This window comes from Thermobia domestica, chromosome 2 (genome assembly GCF_964235325.1).
Source record: "Thermobia domestica chromosome 2, izTheDome1.hap1.1, whole genome shotgun sequence".
Taxonomy (NCBI): Eukaryota; Metazoa; Arthropoda; class Insecta; order Zygentoma; family Lepismatidae; genus Thermobia; species Thermobia domestica.
Genome location: NC_137455.1, coordinates 287,090,499 through 287,114,961, shown reverse-complemented (window position 1 = coordinate 287,114,961; position 24,463 = coordinate 287,090,499). Strand labels below are relative to the sequence as shown.

Below are 24,463 nucleotides of genomic sequence, written 5' to 3'. Positions count from 1 at the left end.
AATGATTGAATATAATACAAAATTTAAAATATTTATGGCTAGCAAAGTAGTTTTAATAACACGTTAATAATATATTTAATTCAGGATTTCTCGATAATTACTCGAATTTAAGACGTCCTCGAATCTAAGACGCACCAGGACCATAGCCAGCCCAAAAATTTAGGGGGGGGGGGCGATCCAACCATATTATAGTTCACTTGTAAGCCTACCGTGAAAATTTTAGGAGGACCAGTAAAAATTTAGGGAGGCTGGTCTCCTAGACGCCCCCTGAATACGGGCCTGAGACGCACCCCAATTTCGCTGGGTTAAATTAATCCTGCGTTAGGCGCGTATGATTTTGTTGCACGATTAGGCACGTGGGTGACAGGTGTCACCCACATATTAAAACATACTGCTGCAGAAATAATTTATTTTTTACAAACTGTCGACAGGGAACAGAAGTATGCTACTGCCGCCACATCAAACACCAACAATTAACGTTCAGCTACTGAAATGTGCGACTCCGAACACCAACACAAAGTGTTGCCAGCGTGAGACAAAAATCACTGGGGGACACCTGTCACCCACACGCCTAATCTAGGGTTAAGGAAGCTTAGTAATATGTTACGTTTTTACTATTACTAAAGCGCTCTTTGATATTGGTCATTATCGATGATTTTTATATATCCCTCTCCCCTCCCCATGTTGCGGGGCACGGCGTGATAAAAATTATTCCAGCTCCGAATGTCATGTATGTTGAAAATTTGATCGAGATCGGTTGGGTGTTTCAAGAGTTAAGTTCTATTTATTTTTATATACTAATCCCCCTTCCCCTTCCCCTACCCTAGGTTCTACCGTCAAAGTGAAAATATTAAAAAAAAACTTTCTAGGCTCGAACGTCATCTATGTTGAAAATTTGATCGAGATCGGTCAGGTGGTTCAAGAGTTATCAAGTTTTATATATATCCCCTCCCCTCCTCCTACCCTAAGTTTTACCGTCAAAGGGATATGATAAAAACCACCTCAGGTCCGAACCTCATGTATGTTGATAATTTGATTAAGATCGGTTTGGTGGTTTAAGCGTGATGAAGTCACAAAGCCAGTCACTTTTTTTTTTTTTTTTTTTACATATGTCGCCCTTTCCCCTCCCCTACATTGTGCCGTCAAAGTGAAATGAAGAAAACTTCCCAGGTCCGAACCTTATATATGTTGAAAATTTGATCGAGATCAGTCGGGTGGTTCAAGAGTTATTAAGTTTTATTATTTTTTTTTATAATTCCCCCTCCCTAAGTTCTACCGTCAAAGTAAATAGCTAAAAACACTCCCAGGCCAGTACTGCATCTATGTCAAAAATTTGATCGGGATTGGTCGGGTGGTTCAAGTGATTATGAGTCACAAATATAGTCACTTTCAATTTGGATCTGAAGTGTTTTGTTCACAGACACCGCTATTAATATATAGATGGTTAGATTGGATTGAGTTTACCGTCCCTTTTCAGTATCAAGGCTATACAAGATAGCGGCTACAGTTTAAAGTGGGATTCGAACCACCACTCGATTTTATATCCGAGGCAAACCCCATTAGGAATCGAACCTGGGACCATGCATGTGCATTAGCGACTCAGCCAGGAGGAGCAACTCTGTTCAAATATAGTGGGTGTTGTACGAATTCAGATACATAAACCAGCTCATATAAAGGGTCAAACTGGACATTCACTTTTCACTGTAGATGAAATTTACAGTGAGATTGTGAGATTTTTTTTTTAAAAAAAAGCTACATAGAAAAATACTATTTACAATTTTATTTTCATGTGTATATTTTTAAGTACCTTGTTATAATATCGAACATTGTGGTTGGAAGTAAAGCCGGTCAGGAGACTTCTTCTGTTCAAATAGATACCGCAGATTGTGTGAAAGATCAGCCAGACTTAAGACCTACTTCTACCCTATAGCACCGATTTTAAATAATTTTTACAGACGTTTAGAAGAACTACGTATGAAGGCAAACGAATTTAAATTCCAATGTATATTTTGATTGCATCATTATGGCTGAGACACTTGGTACTTGAGAACCTCCTTACTTCGCTAGTCTAGTACAAAAAAAAAAAAAAAAAAAAAAAAAAAACATCGCAGCTCTCGCAAAGGATAGTATCAGATTAAACCCACCTTTTTCTGTAGCTTTGAATTTGGGTGATATTTATAGTAGAGTGTCCAGAAAGGAAGCTTATAACACGAAGTGAGTCATTTAAATTTTACAAGGACGAGAGAAAGATGAATGAATTTAATTAAAAACTTTAAAAATACATATAACATTCCTTCAAGTTCCTGTACAAGTTTGGAAGGTATTGAAAGTTGAAACTAGTAAGTTTACAAGCATGTAATACATTTTGGGGGAATGTGTCAGGTGAATTTAGGGGTGTGAGTCATGGATCTTTGCTTAGAATATTTTAGAACTATTTTATACAAAAGGGCGATAAATAGCCCTTCTCTCTTGTCGAGGGACTTGTATGTTTGCTTCAAAGCAGGAGCTCTTAGGTTAAATTTCAATGGGCTGATATCAACAGAACTACAACAGTTAAGATTCCACTTTAAACTGTACGTCTCGTTTTAGTCTCGCTCCTGACAAGGAATGTAAATACAAATCAATCAATCAAAGAACAATATATATAATTTGATATTCATTTATACGTTCACTTCAAGAAATAGAACAGAAAAAGGTCATTTAATACTATAACTTACCTCAGTTTACCATTTGATAAAATTGCAGATCCGAAATCTGCTTGGTGCAACTCCTCATATTCAGTCTTGTCCTGGACAATATATTCCAACATCTGAAACTGAAGTATTATTCCAGCAAACTTCCTGTAAGTAACAAATACTTCTTATTACTTGAGTCTATTGGTCATAAACTGTCTCTGCTCATCGCTTAAAAATAAAGATCGCTATATTGAGTGGTCGAGCTCGGCCAGAGAGAAATTCGGCTCGGAAACAGAAGCTGTGCTCCATACCTTCGCATGCCGGAAGCTTCTGAACTCGATTCATCTCAGCTTGATTGGAGTCTTACATCACACATGAACAAAAAGCATCAAAACTTTTTTTTACATAAATGTTTCTTGGTATTCTTACATAATAGTGTTGTTCACTAGAAAGTAATATTAATCTATACTGTTTATACAACTATTGGTCTACAGTAATGGAAAAATCATAGTATAGTATGACGTCCATTTCCATGTAAGTAACAATATTTTGTTTAATTTGTATAGAAATTAGCCAACTGGTCTCTTCAATAATGGAATGCTCATCATCTAGCTAGTGCTGGAAAGTTCGTGGCCTGATCCTGTTACCAAATTAATTTAAAGAGAATCACGTCTTGAAAGTAGTTTTTGTTCTATTACATGCACCAAAATTCATGTACTCATGTCCAGAAGATAAGTGATTTGCTTTTCGAAACCTCGAGACAATATGGCACAAAATGTGATTTTGCAGATGCCAGGAAGTATCACGTCATACGTCACACAAATGACGTACATCCTAACCGCATAAGCGATGAAGATGACCTCTACATGCGTGATTAATTATCGGCAGATGGAACATAAAAGTCAGTTTGGTAGCGAAATATTACGAATGGCGTGTTTCATTGAGTAAGTACACATCAAATCCAAAAGACACCTGGGAAACACTACGTGTTGTCATAACATCGGAAGACTACCGGTGGAAATGGAACAAAGTCAACGAGTTGTGGGTGGAGTTGAATGTGGCTCGTAGTGTAATTTCACGACTGTAGACAAAATTTAAGAAAGAGGAACATTAGAAGGCAAGTGGGGCAGATTGCCCAAGCACCACAACCCATTGCAAGGATAGCTATCTGGCAATAAATGTCCGACGACATCAAACCAGCACTACATCTGCATTATTTTGAGATCTTGCAGCACCCTGTAAGACCCAGTTCTTCTGACAAAATGTAGATCGACGGCTACACACGGTGTTACTTTATGATGCAATTCGACCCGCTAGGAGCGATTACCATGGTGTCTAGCCGACGCTAGTGGTCTCGAGAACAGGAGGGTGGGTATTCTTCCCCAATGTGTGCCAGTTCAGTCTGAAAAGAGATTCTCGATGTCTGTGCATGTGGTGTGGACCAGGGACATTTATGACCCAACCAATTTTGTAGAATGAAATCCTTATACGGTAGGATTATAGTCTGAGGTGTACGGACAACAAATCCTTTATGAGTTCTCACAGGTTACTGTGATGGGTGTGATCTATCAAGACGTTATCCTGCAACAATATGTGCATGGTGCACATGGCATTAATAGAAGAGGTTAAATATTTACCAATAGTAGATGGTTCAAATAGTAAGGTTACGTCTCAGCTTCTATTAAGACTTAACAATATTATAAAAATAAGAATCTATTCCTTGTTTATCACGTACAAAAGATGACTACAAGAAATAATTCAAAATCTAATAGAAAATAATCCTCCTTGGCATACACATTGTTAGAAAACAATGGTTCGTTTTATTTCTATAGTAGCACGGTTCAACTTGTAGGAATCTATTTTTATATAGTGAACGAGAAATATTTACATAGTGAAACAAACTTCCAATTTGTTGCTTCTAAAGCCGCCATCATTAATAGGTAGATAGTTCTATAGATGTAATTATATAGATTTTGTAACTAACGTATTGACGTTTTGGTAAAATCTGCGACATAAGGCATAAATATGCGAACTACGAAATTGTAATGTTTTGAGTAAATTAACCGGTGATATAATCGGAACACATAATTTAGAAACTTCAAATTATATAATTATTCGGTTGTAAAGAATAATTATTGAATAAATATATAATAATAATAATATAATTTACGTCATTCTGAAGATTTCTCATAATATATGATTAAAATCGGTGACAACTCTAACGTCTCGGATCTTATAAGTTTGTTACAGGTTTAAAGTTCTGTGCATAGCTGCTTACATATAAATAAACTTTGAATTGGGAATAAAAATATATTGAAAGAAAACAATTTCATATAACATACTACTGAAATATGTCTCGAATGATCTGAAACTTTTTCGTTTTTCTATCCTTTTCTTCCAGTAAAATTTAGGAAAAGTTACATAAAAATGTATAAAATTCTGTAAGTTTTTAAATATTTGGAATGGAACAAGTTCCATAAACTCTTTCAGTATAATTTACTCCAGTTATATTAGATTTGCCTGTAATTACAACTTTTTTCCCTACTGATTACTGGTAAAGTAAATGTTATTTGGGATGTATTTATTATGAAGCATACAGCGTTCTCGAGGTCCTTGCCAAATACTAATGATGTGAATAGGAATACGACAACTGGAATAATTTTGAAGAACAGCTGTTTTGATTCAAATAAGTTGCTCTATTTCCTTTCAATCTATAATGTAGGAAATGCTCTTGAAAAATGAGAAGCCAATATAGAGAAAGTTTTATCATGTCTGAAAGCTACTTAAGAATTTTAACTGTTTTTATTCGACTGATGTATGCTACACTATTCTACTTCTATGTCTTGCTTTTGAATATAATAATATGCTGTTGTGCAAATCCAAGTAAAAAGAAGTATTGTTCAAATCAAAATATTTGTTATTGAGCATGTGATATCTAATAAATTACATTCAATTATTAGTAAAATATATGTGAATTATTTCTGCGACGAAGTAATATGTTTGTTTCAGAGAGTTCCAAGAAGAAGGGATTTGCAACAATTGTTTGTACTTCGAGTATAGTTAGACAACAACACTACTGCTTTATTTGTATGCCAAAATAGAATCGTATGTTGATATGTTTGCTTAATATGCATGAAACCATTCATTGTTTCGTTGAAGTATTAACATTTCTCTTTCAGATGTAGCTTATGCATGAACTCTTTGTTCTATGTATTAAGTCAATGCATTTCTGTACTAACTGATTGACGTTAAATTGCATGAATATCCTTCAGTCAACTAAAGAAACCTAGATTTTATTACAGCTATTGAATTATTTCTTTGTTCTTACAGATTCGACATCTGAAGTCTGTTACATTTTATGCGTGATATCTTTGGCCGGATTAGAGGACGTTCTTTTCTGCTATCTGCTTTTTCTTAAGTATGGTCTACACGACTTGGTGACTTTTGATGATGAATGTTACGTGCACAGATGGCCTACATCAACATATGTCCCACATTACTAAAAGATTAAAGACTTTAGTAGAATAACTTCTACTGTTGTAACCGGGTTTAGGCATTTAATTTTAAATTCACAAGTGCTAAATTATTTTGAAAGACTATTACTTCAATTATTGTAATCGAGATATATTTGGTCTACAGAGTTTTGTCATTCCATGAAAAAGAATTAAGTGCAAAAGAAAAAAAATCTGAAAAAAGCATTATTTCGTATTGGAAAGTAGATTACACGTGGAAGAACTTCTGGTGTTGGCCTTCAAACATATTAATAGAACTGGGAAAAGGAAAGCACATTTTCGGACGGAAAAGACTCACGCCTCATATTCGGGAGCTAGTATAGGTGTTGTTCCTGTTACATTTATATTAAGTTTGTAATAAACGTTACTGCTTCAAATTTAATCATTGTTTTCGACTACTGGTAGCATAACACCATCAACCATTCATTTTGTTGTACGATTATCTCGTCGTGCTTCAAATTAGTGTTTCTGTAGTGTTTAGTAGTGGGTTATGTTTCATTCTCCACTAATTTACTTCATTAAAAAAGAATGAAAATAGTTCTTTTTCTTAGAGCAAGGCCTATTCCTATATATATGTTGTACTAGCATAACGAAGGATTTCCTACTTCCGAAATATTTAATTATCTTTGCTTTAAAATTATCTTTTCGATATCACAGAAAGATATTATATGTATCTGTTTTTACATATTATTTTGTAGCAATTTTAAGAAAACCATAACGTATAAATTTACCCTATTAAAGGCTTGTTACGTAGAATGTCTGCATCAAGTAGAACAGTCCAGTCTTGTAGAGCTCCTTGCATTTTCTTGACACCTTGAAGTTCTTCCCTGGAAAATATTAATATTTAGTAATTTAACACATTACATTATAAAAATTGCAAAATTATCTTTTCATTTTTTATAATACTTTGAAAGAGAAATAAATTATGGAACTCAAGGAACAAACGCTTTTAAGCAGAAATACAACTATATAATGTAAAACAGCATTAATATACGTGAAACAGAAATTAAACACTTCCGCTAAAAATATATTTCACTGAATTCTTAGTTTTTATGCATTACCATGAAAACCAAGTAAAACTATTTATTCAATAAAAAAGTAACAATGGTACAAATATCCATTATACTGAATTTTTCTTTTCTCTATAGTATATTACCATGAAAACCAAGTGAAATTCTATAAAATATTGTACACAATAATATCAGGTTTTAAACCTCATTATTAGTGTCTGGTATCCAACCAGAAGGCAACACGTATACCGGTAGCTGTCGAAGATACCTTGACACAGCCGAGGCACCTACTTGCAGTAAGGCCCTATCCATAGCTTTCAATGATGCAGGCTGGAAACTTCTGTCCACGGTGGAAACTTAAAAGAGATGCTCATTTTATCCAAAGTCCATTACGCCTCCTATGCATGCTCTTACACTGAGGTAATACCTGTTTTAAAAATTAAATTTTCTTTTCTCTCTAATGCCTTGTCTCCATTTCAGATATGCTTTTGGTTAAGTATATTCGTCTTGCATAAATCCGATATGTACTATATAAATCTTATACTTTTATACACAGTTTTAATTGCTAATTTAAGTTATAAAACTATTTCTTATCAAAACACTAAATTTCAATGACGCACTTTGCTCGGAGAACCCCTGGGCTTCACTAATAGTAGGAGATAGGTCAGATAGGGATGATGACATATTTAGTCTGCATGTTTATCTCAAATACTTATAATTTAATTATTTTCGATAATTATGAAAAAATTCGTAATTCTTATTCTCTGGAGGGGAAAATATTGCTAGGAAATACAACAGCCTGCATCCTATCACATGCAAGACGACTACACTAAGAATATCCACAAGTAGGGGCCTAGGTTGCTACTTAAAACTTTAAAACTGTCCAAGTACAAGTTTGTGTCATACGACCATAGGCAGTATATACAGTAAGTATTGCGTTGTTGGTAAACTCTAAATGTTATATTTTGTTTCTCTAGTATTTTGAAAATGCAAAAATGTCGGGCAAAATTTAAACATGTGCCGAACGTAGATGAATATATTCACCAATTATTGAAATGCTCGTGGCAGTAAACATCTATTTACGCCAAAGAGATTTCTGTTGAATTGTAGATTAAAAGGTTTTCTTATCTCATTACTGCTTGACAAAATTCTCCATGACGACCACTGAATTACAAGAAACAACAGAAAAATATTTGAGGATGTGTTAGAACAAATTGATTTTTAATATAAAAACGTATACCGTATCAGACAAATTACGAAGACATTAAGATAAATGGTGTGAAGGTCGTAGCGAATCAAAAATACTCTTATAAAGCGAGGAATTCTTACACAGTTCAGAATTTGTCTTGAAGACTGTACTAACGATTTTATGAAATTAAGTGAAAATACTGTAAGGTTTTCAGGCTCGAAGACCAATTTATCTAGGTCCCGAATAATATAGGGATCGCTTCTGTGAAACAGAATTTCACTTCTGCTCTGGTTCTTAGAGTAAAGCTTGGCCTTTCCGACATTAAATACCAATGTGAAAAATAACCATTATTTCTGTACCAGAGAAATGTTAAAATGTCATATTCAAGTGATGTACTGTACATCTAAAATCAATTTTTCATTACCATAAAACACCTATACCCTGTACATCATAACCTACTATATTACCGCTTTATTTACGGGTGTTGAGAAACTATAACTTGAAGCTATGTTTGTGACTTGGACAGGAATGAGTCAATGAAAACTAAAGCCGTAATAACTACTTCTATGCTTTCATTTGAGGTTGAGTAAATCCAGGAACACTACTGTTGTGAGAAGCCCACTACTATTAGTGTCATACTTCCAAGAACTTAAAAACCACTTGAAATCACAAACATGTTCTAAACTTCCGTTTGTGCTTAATATAACCTTACCTTTTTGTCCACCATACATCATTAATATCACGAATTCTTGTGTTGCCCTTAACAACATCCAAACGCCAGAGATCAGCAGCAAGATACCACGGCAACTGAGGCAAGAAATGCAGAGCCGTAAGGAGTAAAAGATCTATATTTGCAGATTCTTTCTCGGAGTCAGAAATTATGCCCAAGTCATGTAACTGAGAAGGTGTCATGGATACCAGAGCTGCCATACCGGATACAGCTTCATATAACACTGAAAATAAACGTACATACATAACCGATGTGTGTATTTAAAAAAATCAACTGTAGGCCCTATATGACAACTACATAATGAGATTGATTACAAAAACAGGACAGGAAATACGTCCCTATTAAGCATTATATAAAGATCATAGTTAAAAAAAACCTATAAAACCCTATGAACGGAATTTCGTTATGATAGTTTGTATGATAGGAGAGAATTAATAGGTTACACGTTTCTCTACGAAATAATTAATAAATTGAATGATAGTCAGGAACTGTACCATTCTTAAATTTTAGTGTTAGGAAACACAGTCTACGAACACAATTACTTCTTCACTGTTGTATATCTAATACTTTTTTACATTCAAAACTCGTCCATAATAAGGATTACTAATAAACATAATCTATTAAAAACTTGTGATATCGATTTAGCGATGAAAATTAAACATTATACTACTAGGTTAAAAATATATTAACGAATGAAACAATATATTTTGATAATAATGTTGAACATCTAATTTGCAATGAAGAGCGTATTCTATGCAAATGTGTAATTTACAAATGTAATTTAAATTGAATATGATCTGTTATATAGGTATGGCTATGGTTTGCACTTTATTCATGTGTTACTCACTTGGTACCGTATGAAATTATTCATATTGTGTAATGCATGAATGTAAATACAATTTTGTTTCATTTTCTGTATTTATCTGTTCTTATTAATTTTCTTGTGTAGTATTATCAGAATAATGTTAAAAATTAACTGTGATATCATTGTAAGATAATGATAGCTCTGTAATAGGTAATAGTAATTTGTAAATAAATAAATGTAAAATCTGTTCCAGAAATGGTAGCAAAGAATACCAAAAGCATGCCAAGACATATAGGGCCTTATGCAGAGTCGTTTTGTGACGTGATTAGTGCCATACTAAAGAGTTCGACTAGCATATGTTTCCTGCAGTAGTCAGTCATTTAGTATGACGCTAATCATTCATCAAAACGACTCTGCATATGGCGGATTAAGACTATTATTAAGCTGAAAAGTGTTGCAACAAAATATTAAGCATACCATGTGATACAAAAATAAATATGCCTGATATACATATGCGAAATATGGTGATGACATTGTAAACATTAAGAATAAACTCAAATAAAATCTTAAATTACAACAGACTTGAAAATTCCTACTTCATTGTCTAACCACTGTATTAGTTTTGTGCGAATGAATGTCCCCTTTGATGTATGGTGGGAAACTTATCACATCAACACAACACAGGGATGGTCTAATTCACAAACCTTGTACATATCCAGCAAGCATGCTGGTATTCCCTATGCGTTGTTAAACAGGGTCGTATGGAAGGACACCATGGAGAATACACAACTGCAGGGATTTCTCTATACGCCTTCAAACTGGAAAATTCTGCACAGCAAGTCACAAAAAGCATTAACAGTTCATTTGAAACAGGAATGCGAGGTAAACGCATCATTTGCTGTTAGTTTGTCAAATTTCATTCCGATGTCACAGTATTGCAAAATAAACCCGTAGGTACCAACTAACATCATGTCCGGGTGAGCTCCTCGGGGTCACCGAGAAAGCAAACCTTCTGAAAAGTGTTAATGATATTGCCGACCAGTTAGCCATACACCATACCACTGTCGTTCGGCGGTTGAGTGCAGTTAGTAAGGTGAAAAAATTTAGTGCATGGTGCATATAAGTTGACACTGGCCAACAAGAATCGCCATCTGGAACAGGGTACGAAATCCTGGGAGTGGGATTTTCCCATATTTAATTTTTGGAAGAAAATTTCCGATACTAATATTTACTGGGGGTAAATAAAATGGCATTATTGTCAGAAGTTTGTAAAATAATTACAGTAATTTATATATAATTAACAATGTATTTTAAATGTAATTAACGGGTGAACTAGTGGTTAATGATGTTCCTAATCTTACATAGTTTAATAATTGTGGATATTCAAAGAAAGTGGACTCTTTATGTCGAAATATTCACTGAAAAGATATTTTTTACACGTCTCCCCTCCCCACACACACTTGAACTGTTATGATTTCGCACCCTATTCTAGAGGTATGCAGTTCTCTGAACGTAAAGAATACCCGGCAATGCTTTCTGTTACTGATTGTCACTGCAGATAAAAATTGGATCTATTATGGCTATTGTAAACGGTCAGGACAAAATGAAATGAAATCTTTGAGTTTTACGTCCCACGGTTAGGCCGGTTAGGCTAAAGGAGACGGTGATGATGAGTAATGAAAGAAACGGTGGAATGAAGAAAGTGGGAGGAAACGGGAGAACCCCGAGAAAACCCACGCATACGGACGGCCAGGACAGTGGTTGGATCATGAGCAATGTCCAGGCCTATTTCCTAAACCACCTAACCACCTACAGAAGGTGTCGTTGCTGGTAGTATGGTCTATGGTGCGACTATGGTCGATCAATATTGTCTTTCTCAGGCGAGGTGAAACCATCAATGCAGATCGTTATAGTGCTGAGCTCCATAAAATGTACCATAACCTTCTTAGCAACCATCCACCAATTGTCATAAGGGCCGCGGTGGCTCAGTGGTAGAGCATTCACCTCTGGTGCTTGGGATCCCGGGTTCGATCCCAGCCCCCGCCAAGTGAACTTTGTGGTGGACTAGCACCGTGTGCGTGGGTTTTCTCGGGGTTCTCCCGTTTCCTCCCACTTTCTTCATTCCACCATTTCATTCATTTCTCATATTCACCGTCTCCTTTAGCCTAACCGGCATAACCGTGGGACGTAAAACTCAAAGATTTCATTTCATTTTTTTCCATCAATTGTCATATATGTTGCACAACACTACTTGCGTTATGTTGCGTAAAGTATAGTGCAAGCTTTCCATGAATTGTAGTATTATGAAACACTTTCTCACGTACAGTATTTTTCTGCTATGGCTCCCATTGACTAGCACTTCTTTTGGCATCTCGATCACTTCTTGGGAGAAAAAACCTTCCCTAATAATCGGGCGAAGCAGCGCGCAGTTGAGGATTTCTTCACATTTCAATCTCCAAATTCATTTCTCCATGAAATCTAGTCGTTGGTTGAAATGCGTAGTTACAGATGACTATTTTGATTAACCAGTATTGCAGTCTTCAAATTTTTAGTCTTTAATAATTACGTACCCAGGGTGTACATTTCATTTGCACAGACCTAATCAAAATGCTAGAGCAAATAAACTGACATTCTCTTTCTCTAATTTGATTAAATAAATATTAAAACAATTATCATAGCTTAACAAATCGTTATTGGTTCCTTATAAAATTCTTAACGGATGTACTATTTAAGCTTTAATCACTTCCTTCACTTTACGTTTCTCATATACAGTCTCAAAAATTTCACACGTTCTACTGAATCATCGGTTGTTTTGGGTAACTTTATATGTAAATATATTATAATATAAATGTGAATAGATGACATCTTGTTTATTGTTTTGTTAAAGCTTAGCGTGCCTTTTCAGCACCATGGACATGGACCTACTTTGAGTCAGTTTCTTGAATCCGAACCACCGTACGGTGTTTAAGTTTGTATCTGCCTTCCCTCTGGGAATCGAAGCCGAGAACACATGGATCAAAGCTGTCGCTAGTTCACTCTTTATTTTAATTTTAGCACTTCTAGATCAGAGGAGAGGGCTAAATGGGTGTTACTCATATAATTTAAGGCAACTAACAGTTTATGCTATTTGTTATATACTTTTGATAAATTATGCAGTATAATGCATACTTATCATTATGTGACAAAGAATTATATTTTTCATATCTAATTTTGTGTTCAGTTACGCACTTCTGGCATCCAACTCTTTACCACTTACGCCAATACATTGTAGACTAATGTGAAAAAAGGTTCTAGAGTCATGTTGTTTTATGTTTAATGCTGTCGATAAGATGCATTCAATTGTCAAATTATAAACCTTTACATACTATTTTGCGTAGTAGAACGTATACAAAGACGTTAAATTATTTATACTGTCTCAATTTCACTTATAAATATATGAATAGTTGTTGAAAGTACTTACAATTCAGAGGCGTATTTAGGGGTGGCTATCAGGCTCAAGTCCCTTCCTCCCTGAAATTCCATGTACAACAATAATCCTTCTTAGCATTTCTAAGGAAATATATAAGTGCTTAGTATTGTGTTGTTCATGGCTCCCCTCGAAACAAAATCCTAAATACGCCACTGCACTGTTACAATTGAATCGTTATCTGCCAAAACAACGTTAGTCACTATTTTAATGACTATCCTTTCTATTGCTTTTACACGTAAACCAAGGTGCTTTTCGTATTAATAATATATTTCAATCCTGTTTCACTTCTAAATAGCAGCCGTAACTATACAGACTCTAGAATGTAGAAGAAATTAAAATGTTTTAAAATATAAACTGTTGTTTTAACAAATACCGCTTCAATTAAGTCAATTACTGCTATATAAAATACGTATAATTACGTACCAGGATATCGGTTGGCATCTCTAAACGGATATGGTTGATCGGACGATACAAGTTGATGAATGGCACGCATGATTGTCTTGTGGGCCTCTAAATATTGACTCCAGGATACCGAATCACAAGAAGCAATTCTGCAACAATAAAGTACATTTTCTATAAATGCATACTGTTTACATATTGTTTAAAATTACGTTAAGTATTAAAATTTAGAATGCTCTACATAAGCTATCAATTTAATCCATGAAAGTATGACGTATATCTTGCATAATTATTACAACTTCATAGTATTTTCATTTATAAGGGCCATGTTGATTTTAGCAGATGAACAGTGGTGTCATCTAGGAAAGACAGAGGGGTCAATTGCCTCCCATTAGTTTGAGAGGTCGATACTTTTTAATCGATTTCAATATTAATATATTAATTTAAAAAACGTGAAATTCTTAAGTCTATGGAGCATCTTGTCCGCCTGGCTAAATCTAAACTGACATTACTGATCTAATTGTTAAATGAAGGAAAATGATTTTCTACTTTAAGATCAAAAAATAACATTAACAAAACAAAATAATTATCATTCGCAGTTTCTTAATTAAACTAGAACAATCATAAAAATCCTTACTAATTCGATGGTGCACGAAATTCTCAGGTTCATCGCAGTAGAAACAAAAACCACGAATTTGAACTCTTCACTGTGCCAAGCCAATTCAGTCAGCAGGGGTGCCCACAAGGGGGGCTATGACGCAAACTGCGTCATTGAAATATTTGGGGGGGTTAAAAATCTATATAAATATATTTGAGGGGGTGTAAAAATTAATCGAAAAGTTTTTTTGTTCATGGAAGGACACCTACGGGTAGACAATTGAGGGGGGTGCGTCATGGACATGAGGGGGGGTGGGCACCACTGCGAGTCAGGATTGCATTTTCCTGTTTTCCAGAGTTACTTCTTTATTAATCTGCTCACCTCGTGTTTGGTCTACTCAAAAGTTTATTTTCCACAGATTTCCAAAGTACAACAGAACCAGGGCCAGCCTTAAGCCGATTGAACCGATTGTTCCTAATCGGGCTCCGCGCCTAAGGGGGCCCCGCGCAAGTACCGTGTATTCTACTGTCCAGTCTAATCTATTCTTCAGTGTCGTTTTAACAGCATATTAGGCCCCAGAGTAAACAAATGTGTTGTGGTCGTAATGACTAAATTTTGCTCCTAATACATGTAATTAATATTTATACATGCCACTCTGCTCACGGGGCCCCAATGCTTGCGGGTTCCCCGGCCAAGTGGTTATGGCTCTGCTACTCTCGGTTGTCAAATACACGCAACAACATATTGCAATACAGGTAAATCCATGGACTCTACAAGGAAGATATGGCCTCTCTCTAACAAGTAAATGAAGAGTTTGTATTAGGTTACAGGCATAAGCAAATATTTTCTGAATTTACTGCTGCAACCCTAGTAGCAAGAAAGCTTTCGGCCAGTTGGCGCGTGCTTGGCTTTTGGCTTTCTAGGCTCGCGCTTGAAGCGCATGCTTTCATACAATCTGCCTTTTGTTGTACTTGCAAGCGATGCTTTAGACCCTTCGCAGAGCGTCATAGCATTACGGGTCATTCATTGCCTATTGATTGGACTTGTAAAAAGCTTGAGTCAAACTTGAATGAAACACTGAATGCAAGGTTGCTCCCATGTAACTTCGTTGTTGGAATCCAGACTGCGGCATCCTTCCATGTTTTCCAATCAAGCTGGATGCAAGCTTGGTCGACTTACAGGAAGTGGTTTGCTAGTTGTCTCTACTACTAGGAATAGCTTCTTTATTTTTTCTGTTGTAAAAGTAGATATTATGTCCAGAAAGTATTTTGTATACTCCAAACATTCCCCCAAATTGCCTTACACATACCCCTGGGCGTAAAACTTGTTATCTTTGAGTTTGCGTAAAAGTGTATATCATTATTCTGGGTCCACACCCTCTTTTATTTTGAACACCCCACTAACATGTAAGTAAGAGTTCTTGGCATTCTTACTGATTATGGCATGTGACACTACCGTGAATACTGAGATGGTATCAAATAAATCAAGCTCAGTGCGAACGTATACTAGTGCGTATTGAATAGGTGGTTGCTTATAACGGTTTATCTTCTAACTCGAACAATCCAATTGAAAATATGCCATTCATCTTCCATCAGTTCCTTATGGTTTGTGATCGTCTCATTACCATTTCATTTTGTCTGCAGTCGATAAGAATTTCAAGCTGATTATACCTTTCATAAGCAGCTACCTGCGATTAGCTTTTCCTGACTTGATTTGTTTTCAAAAAGATACAGATGTTAAGAAATTCTTGAAACAAGGAATTCATATCAATGTGCATTTCATTATGTCTTACAAATATAAACTTATGAAAACATGGACTTCACCATTGTATTTCTCGTAAAATTCTAGCATAATTTGATATATTACATGACCCCCTTCCTATTTAAGAAAGTCGAGCGAGATACAAGATAGTCGACTTCAAAATGGCGGCCATGATAAGCATATTCAAACTTGAAACACATTGTTATAGCTTATTCTGATCAATTAGGTTTTTGGCCACTGGGGCCATCTTTGTGGACGGAAGCACTTTAAACATTGCTTGCGCTCGTTTCTTGATGTTCCACATTTCTCTCTCAAGTTTGGTCAAGAAACAAGATTTCGACATCGATAGGTTTACTTCTAAGAGAAGAAAACTGAAATACTGGTACAGAACCTTCTTGAAAAATTGCGACGCACAAGGGTGAAATACAAATGTATTTTAAAATTAATTCACTATCTGCATTTCCATTTGAGTTATTTCTCTAAAAAATTAGCTGCTATGAGTAACGAACAGGGGAAGCATTTTCACCAAAAGATATTGCAGATGGAAAAACGGTATAAAAGTAAATAAATGGGTATAACTGGCTAGAGCACAATATATACTGTATCCAAAGTATGATTTTTTTCGTTATACTTTCTTTGATTAGTATGCAAATACGCAACTTTTGAGTCTTATTAGAATTCAATACTCGAAAATTTGATTTCCTCGCTTCACCCTAATGTACACTCATGTCCAAAATGATTGTCGCATATCTATAACTGTCTTCTTGTAAGAATATAATTTGATAATGATTTTGCAGGGTATTTTTAATACTGATACTATGTGTATAATCGGGAAATGTATATTTGTGGTAAATTTCATAGGAAAAGAATTAGAAATACGAAAATTAGAATGAGTAAAACAAAGTGTACAAGAAAGTTTTGTTTTCGTTTTCTTGTTCTTTTTTTACTGCTCTTTGGACATGAAATTTGCCACATACTTGTCTTTGTCAATTATTTACATCCTAACATTATAAGAAATACCGGGCGAATTCGTTATCAAATTATATTCCTACAACAAGGCGAATTCGTTATCAAATTATATTCCTACAACATATTTATAGACATGCGACAATAATTTTGGACATGAGTGCACATCCCTCACACATTTCACATGCAACTAAATTGACCCGTTTATCTTATTATAATCGGTATGATATTACAAATATGCTAGGTAAATAAGTCTAAATTTTCCTTCGAGCAGAGCAGTCAGATACATGCCAGTCAGTATACAGCCAGCCAGTCAGTAATGTGTCAGTATATAAACCCAGTGTTGGAGTCAAAAGTATGTTTTGTGAAAATATTGAAAAGTATCAAACAGTTCTATTCTTCAACTGTGTTGTCTTAATCTCCTTTTGCTTTAGTCTAAAGAGACCATACACATACTTCTAAACGTAAGTCTTCACTCCCATCAAAAACATACACTCGTCCTAACACATACATAAGTCTAAACACATACTTTTGTTTAATATTCTTTATTGTTTTCGTTCAACTTTTAAATATCATGATTGAAATAGAAGTGCAAAATAGGCCAGTTCCTTTGATTTTATTTACGTTGGTAGGTTTATTTCAATAAGCAGAAAAAAATAACGTTACCTTGTTTCTGATCTTCTGCAGAAGTTAACTAATGCTGGAGGACAGAAGTTCTGAGTATTCAAATTTGACCAAAAGGAATCTGGCAATGTTTCGTCTAAAAAGGAATTAATCGTATCTTGAGCTGTACGATATATTTCAATCGGATTCTGAAATAAAATAACAAAAAATATAGAAAGCAATAAGCGAAACGAACACATTTATTACGGTAAAAGAGTTGTGTGCAGATATATTCTAAAATCTTTGTTTCATCTACACATTTCAATCTTTACTATTAGGCTATTGAAGTTAAAGAACCGAATTTCAAACATTGTCTAAAGTGAATGGAAACATTTTTGAAAGTGTTTGCTTAATAATATAAAACTTTACAATCTGAATTAATTTTCCACAATCGAGCTAACGCACTTGAACAGTTAATAATCTCACTTCATAATTTGAAGGTTCTGACTCCAAATGTACTAGCTAGTCACCTTGACTTTGTTCTCGTGATTTTTTTCTGTTGCACCAAGTGATTGCAAAGATTCAAACTGACCTTGGGTGACTTTCTTCTGGAATTTTGACTTTCTCTTGACAATGTTTCAAGAACAAAGTGGTCTGAAACCACGATAAAAGATCGATAAATAATATCATAGAATAGTAAGTTCAAAATAATATTCAATAAAGCGATAAACTTGTTTTTCGATAAAGAGAACGCCCTTCAACACAGTTTCAGGGCCTTGTATACATATCATGAACACAGTTCACAGTTACTGCTACCCTAGACATGATTGGTTTTTAATCTGTTGTGTAGGTTTCAGAAAGTGTTGGTATGATTAAGGATGCAAGGTCGTATTTTGAGACCATCATATATAAGATCTGTAAACTCAAGATTTAGAATACTACAGTTTGGTTTTCTCTATTTCTTTGATGAAGAAAACGATTCGAATAGAATTTCCGTAAAAAGGTAATTAATACAATAGATATATTCAATTTCAAACCTTGGTCTTCCGAAAGAGAAATAATCGACTTTTGAGTTTTGCTTTTTTAAAAAAAGAAAATAAAACTGAAGTTTCTAACATAATCAAGAAATATTTCATTTAATTTATTCAATTTATGGTGATTTGTTCAGAAGCCAATTTTAATTAAACATGAAATTCCCTCAATATCAACTATACTCACCCCTCACTTTTACGCAGTGGTGCTATTCAGACGGTTCGCACCGGTTCGCTAGAACCGGTTGTTAAAATGTTTCAAGTTCGCAGAACCGTTTGTCACACCTAGACATAACAGTAAATCTTACCTAATCAATTACACCTAAGAACAGTAAATTTTAGTTTAACTTTGTTTTTAGAAATTCTTACGGCTACAGGATTAAACATACTCTCAGAATAAGGTGTAAGCGTTTAATTCTTAATCTCAAATGCTGAAATATCTAGAATAGAGCTGGGATCACATGAATGTAGTGTTGAAACACATACATAACATTATCAACAAGTGTTGATCCATTGCTGGATTAAGGTCTTTCCAATACTTTTTTGACAACTACCTATCTCAGATAGTTCGTTTCAAGATATTCGCAGTACCGATATATTTCTAAGATGCCTAATTTTGTCACACCACCTTGTATTAGGATTCCGTGTAGGTTTCTACTTGTTACTTGTGGTATCCAGTGAAAAAAATTTGCTTTTGTTTACGTTGTACGGGTTGTTACTTAAGAGAGTTATATCTATTTATCTACCTATCCATCTACTCGCTCTCCCTCCCTCTCTCTCTCTTCATATATATATATATATATATATATATATATATATATATATATATATATATATATATATATATATATAACCGATTGTTAAAAATTTAGAATAGCACCACTGGTTTTACGAATCTTGATTTAATAGAGCTCGGAACTAATAGATAAAATCTGGAGCACCCGATTCAGTGTGAAAGCCCTGATTTTAAAGTACAAAATACAAATAATCGACAATATTTTATAGCTATAGTTCCCTTTAAGTGCGTTAAAACGAGGGATAAGTGTATACATATTTTTGACGTTTCACCTTACAAGTGAGCTGCGAGTAAGTTTGATCAAAAGTTTTTAACTTTATAGCACCTTGGTACAACATTTTCTATTTTATCTACAAGTAGTTTCATTATCAGTTGGTGGAATTGCAATAAAAAAAAAAGTATGATTGTATATAACTATTGATATATATATATATATTCTGTTTTTTTCTTATCTTACTTCATATACAGGGTGTTAATGAACTATACTGACAACCTGTAAGAGGTGATTCTTCACATCAAAATAAGAGAAAAAGTTCATATGGACCTATAGCGAAAAGTGCATAGTTTCAGAGCTAGGACTGTCCAAAATCGTGAAAAAGCTAAATTTCAACATGCCATATTTCGAATTCCAGAAACTGTGGATGGTGGTCCTTATCAGCGTAAAGGAAGTCGCGCATACACAATCCAAAAATGCATATTACATCAATTTTCAATGGGTGTGCAGAGTATTCTGTACAGGGTATAAGCCCCAAATATCTTCTTAATAGCGTTTTCAGATATACCTTGATTTCAAGGAGGGTCCAAAGTAGGCAGGAGGTAAGCCTTGACAACAATCGACATTCAGTGCTTCAGAGAGAAGTCGGAAGTGTTAGGAACCGGCAGCTCCATGTTTTTTCGTGTTTGGAATAACGTGTGATGCGATGTATTTCGTCACGGTATATTTCACGTTTTCTTCACTCATAAGCGTGAGAGAAAACATCGCAGCATGCTTTTTCCCGAGTACGAGAGACCGTGCTCTTGACGATTCATAACACTTTTGACATCGTGCCAAAGGATTCCGTGTTCACGGCTGCCAAGGCCTATCATTTGCCTACTTTGAACCAATCATAAAATCAAAGCATATCTCAAAATTCGGTTGATGGCATGTCTGGGAATTTCACTCTGCAGCGAATACTCTTCACACCCATTGAACATTAAGGGTCTTCACTACAGCGAAATTAAACTACCGCTAATTTTAGAGTTTTTCTGTAATATCTTCGACACAAATAAAAATATTCGAAAAGCAGAAACGTAGTGAACTAGACAATACGATTTTGCATGTGATACCTTTACCACAATTCACCTACCTGATTTTGGTATGCCGCTATTTACAAAACCCGCAAAAAATGCTGAATCTATCTACAGTTCTAAATCGAAAGCAGATAGATGAGTTGTGATAACGGTATCACATGCAAAATCGTATTGTCTAGTTCACTACGTTTCTGCTTTTCGAATATTTTTATTTGTGTCGAAGATATTACAGAAAAACTCTAAAATTAGTGGTAGTTTAATTTCGCTGTAGTGAAGACCCTTAATGAAAGATGCATTTAGCCTCTTGAAATTTGGCTTTTTCGCGATTTTAGACAGCCCTAGCTCTGAAACTATGCACTTTTCCCCACAGGTCCATAGGAACTTTTTGGCTTATTTTGATGTGAGGAATCACCATTTACAGTTTTTCTATATAATTCATTAACACCCTGTATAAATATGGTTTACAGTGTGGTACAAGTTTGATTATAGAAGTCGACACATCCAGTTTGTCTCTTTTTTTCTCCTTTAAACATTGTCAAATAATTGGTTGTAAATTTTACAATGTAATTAATTATTAATGAATTATATCTCCTTCTTATAAGTATATGTGCATATCATGAATATATCTAGAACTTATTCTAATAAAAAGAATAAAATAATGGAAAACAAACAGAAAGAGATGTTCCTTTTAATTAAACCGGTAAGCTTTGTTGTTGACGACAGTTAAAGTTAAGCTCTGTTGCATGTTAACTATATCTTAAATCGCACATCACTGATTGATACAAATTTTCGTTTACTTACATTTCTGAACTTTTGTTGGAATTTGTGATAAATGTTCGGATTGTTAAGCAAGATATCAGCTATATTAGTCCAATCATATGCTGAAAAGTCTCCTGGAAACAAAAATAGTATATTATAAATATATGATATATCATCAAAATCTTTTAGTAGACATTTCTTTTCCCTTGTGCTCTTGTCAATTTAAATTGTCCATTTTAGCAAAGTCTGCCAATGATGCAAAAGCCAGAACCAGAAGAAAAACAAGATCATCATGTTTATAATACTCTACATTATTACTTCTTCTTGTATACAGTAATCGAGCAACGAGAGATCCAGATTTAGAAATATGTATTTCAGGAACATATTTTTCACGTTGGCAAGATTGTAATGACCCTATTTTGTTCCCACAACAATACAATTTTGTAAATCTGGGTGAATGGTCAGGTGAACAATGTAAAATTGCAGTAAAATCGTTTTACAAAATAATGACTACTTAGAAACTACAAGACAAAAATTGTGACGTCACTTTCAACTTCGGATTGATAAAGTTGCGTTTCTCTCGCAATAAAGACATAGGTTGAGAATTTTGAAAGGACAAATTCAACACTAAGCGAGCAGCATGCAGAGTAAAGGAAAGCTGTCCAAGTTCCAGACTATTAAGGGTGTGGGTGCGTTAATAACGCGGCGTTGAGTGTACGTACACGAAGTAGAGAAACATTCAATGATGTTGCCAAGAGAAAGGGGTTATAGGGAGCCCCACAATTAATAGAAGAGAAAGGAAAATTAATATAGTTAAAAATGCAACCCAGGCAATTAGCACCAAAATTGTTGCATACAGAATTATTTTCCGGAATTTGGAAGGAATAAGTAGCGTCCTTCCGATACAAAATTCAGTGCAGTATTACAACAACGACTGTTGAAAATATCTTATATAAAATTAAAAAGGGGTCTATTTTAAGCTATTGAAAAGAGGCCTTGACATCAGTGGATACGCTGCGTATTTAGCATTCGCATAATCAACGGAAATAACGTCCACTTTTCTTCGTTGCTAACGCTGCGTCCGTATAGTGCAGACCTTACAACGTGGAAAAGTTTCGTAGAGAAAAACTTGTAAAATAAAAATAAAAATAAAGAAAAGAGTAAATAAACCTCATTGTTCGCATTAAAAGAAACGTTTCTTCTCCTACTATGCCTCTAACGTCTTGTTTTCATATATAACAACACGTAATGTTTCTAAAATTGCCATCTTTGCACGTTTATTTTTAATTTGCCTGGTCACCAAGTATGGTCCTTATTTTGTTCTCAGGTTGCCCCTCAGAACATCATATATTGGCCACCACTGATTTACGGTATTGATACAGATACGGTATTAAAGAAGGAAGCTATTTTAATTAAGGAGTACGGAACAAAAGTTAAAAATGATTTAGGTAACCAATTACACCATTGAAATCTGAAATGAATGTATGGCATTAGGATGTTCATGGCTGGAAAGAAGACAGTTTATTATTATTATTATTATTATTATTATTATTATTATTATTATTATTATTATTACAATAATATGTTCGTAAATGTTATGATTGTGTATTGTTTCTATTAGAAGTGTGTGTGTGTCACTGTTAGGAGAAGACAAAATCAGATAGTGAACAACATATTTCCTTCTACACATACAGTACATAGAAATATAAACAATCTGTTCCAGCAGAACAGTGAATTATTATTGGCAATGAACGACATACTTCCTAGCGCCATATAAGTTTGTTTTTACGGATTTTCCAGGATAATGCGTGTTAGAATTTACTACTAAGCATTCTCAAACATTGTGTGTTAAAATTTACCATTAAGCACTCTCAGAGAATGTGTGTTAAAATTTACCATTAAGTATTCTCAGAGAATGTGTGTTAGGATTTACCATTAAACATTCTCAGAGAATATGTGTTAGAATTTACCATTAAGCATTCTCAGAGAATGTGTGTTAGAATTTACCAATAAGTATTGTCAGAGAATGTGTGTTAGAATTTACCATTAAGTATTCTCACAGAATATGTGCTAGAATTTACCGTTAAGCATGTCATTTTTTAAATCTCGTTGTGATTTATCGACTAGTATGTTGTCCTACTCTCTGGACAATATTTTAGTGAAACAGAAATTAAAGTTTAAGAGTTAGTCATAATTTTGGGCTGTATTTCATGAGCCATACTACAGTCTTCCTAGTTTTATAATTAAGAGCTTCATGAGGCAATACTTCAATATCAGTCTCAACTTGATCAGTCAGAATCAATTTTTAGATTTACAAAATAATTTTCTTCTCTCATTTTTTTAAAAACTACGCTGAGTTTTTGTATTCACATGTTTGATTTTGCTCCACTCAATGAAATTTAATAATTGGTATATCTCTCATCTTTGGTCAGATTTCTTTCCATTAAACGCTAACAATATTGTAGAGTTATTATTATGTGAAATAACAATAGGTTGCGATGGAAAAGAAAAAAGGAAATAAATCTTACGCATAATTTGCGTAATAATGCAATTCTTATTATACATATTCTTTTAAAAAATTAGTACTTACCAAATAAATGAACAGGAATACTCCCATTCTTTTGTACTAACGACCAATAGTGCGAACGAATTCGACGTCTCACAAAATTTTGAAGCTTCTGGTACAGTGGACGTACTTCTTCCCACAATTCCTGAATATTGGAGTATTCGCCTGAATACTCTATCATTTCATACCAGTATTCTTCAACAGTAGCAAAACCTGTAAACATGAAAACAATGATCTACTGTTTAAGTTCCTAGAAACACTATTTAAGTGATGTGGCAGAATGCTTTACAGTACGAACTTAGCT

At 34.5% G+C, this 24,463-nt stretch overlaps 1 protein-coding gene across 1 annotated transcript in view; it reads right to left on the bottom strand.

Annotated features, from left to right (window-relative positions):
• Positions 1–24,463, bottom strand: part of LOC145678545 (angiotensin-converting enzyme-like) — a 91,847-nt gene that overhangs the window by 12,365 nt on the left and 55,019 nt on the right. Inside the window, exons 5-11 of the mRNA XM_081748825.1 lie at positions 24,184–24,372; positions 21,636–21,727; positions 17,781–17,926; positions 13,814–13,941; positions 9,099–9,339; positions 6,919–7,014; positions 2,718–2,840 (exon numbers count right to left, since the gene is read on the bottom strand). Of these exons, the coding sequence (XP_081604951.1) occupies positions 2,718–2,840; positions 6,919–7,014; positions 9,099–9,339; positions 13,814–13,941; positions 17,781–17,926; positions 21,636–21,727; positions 24,184–24,372 (1,015 nt within the window). The remainder of the gene's footprint in view (positions 1–2,717; positions 2,841–6,918; positions 7,015–9,098; positions 9,340–13,813; positions 13,942–17,780; positions 17,927–21,635; positions 21,728–24,183; positions 24,373–24,463) is intronic.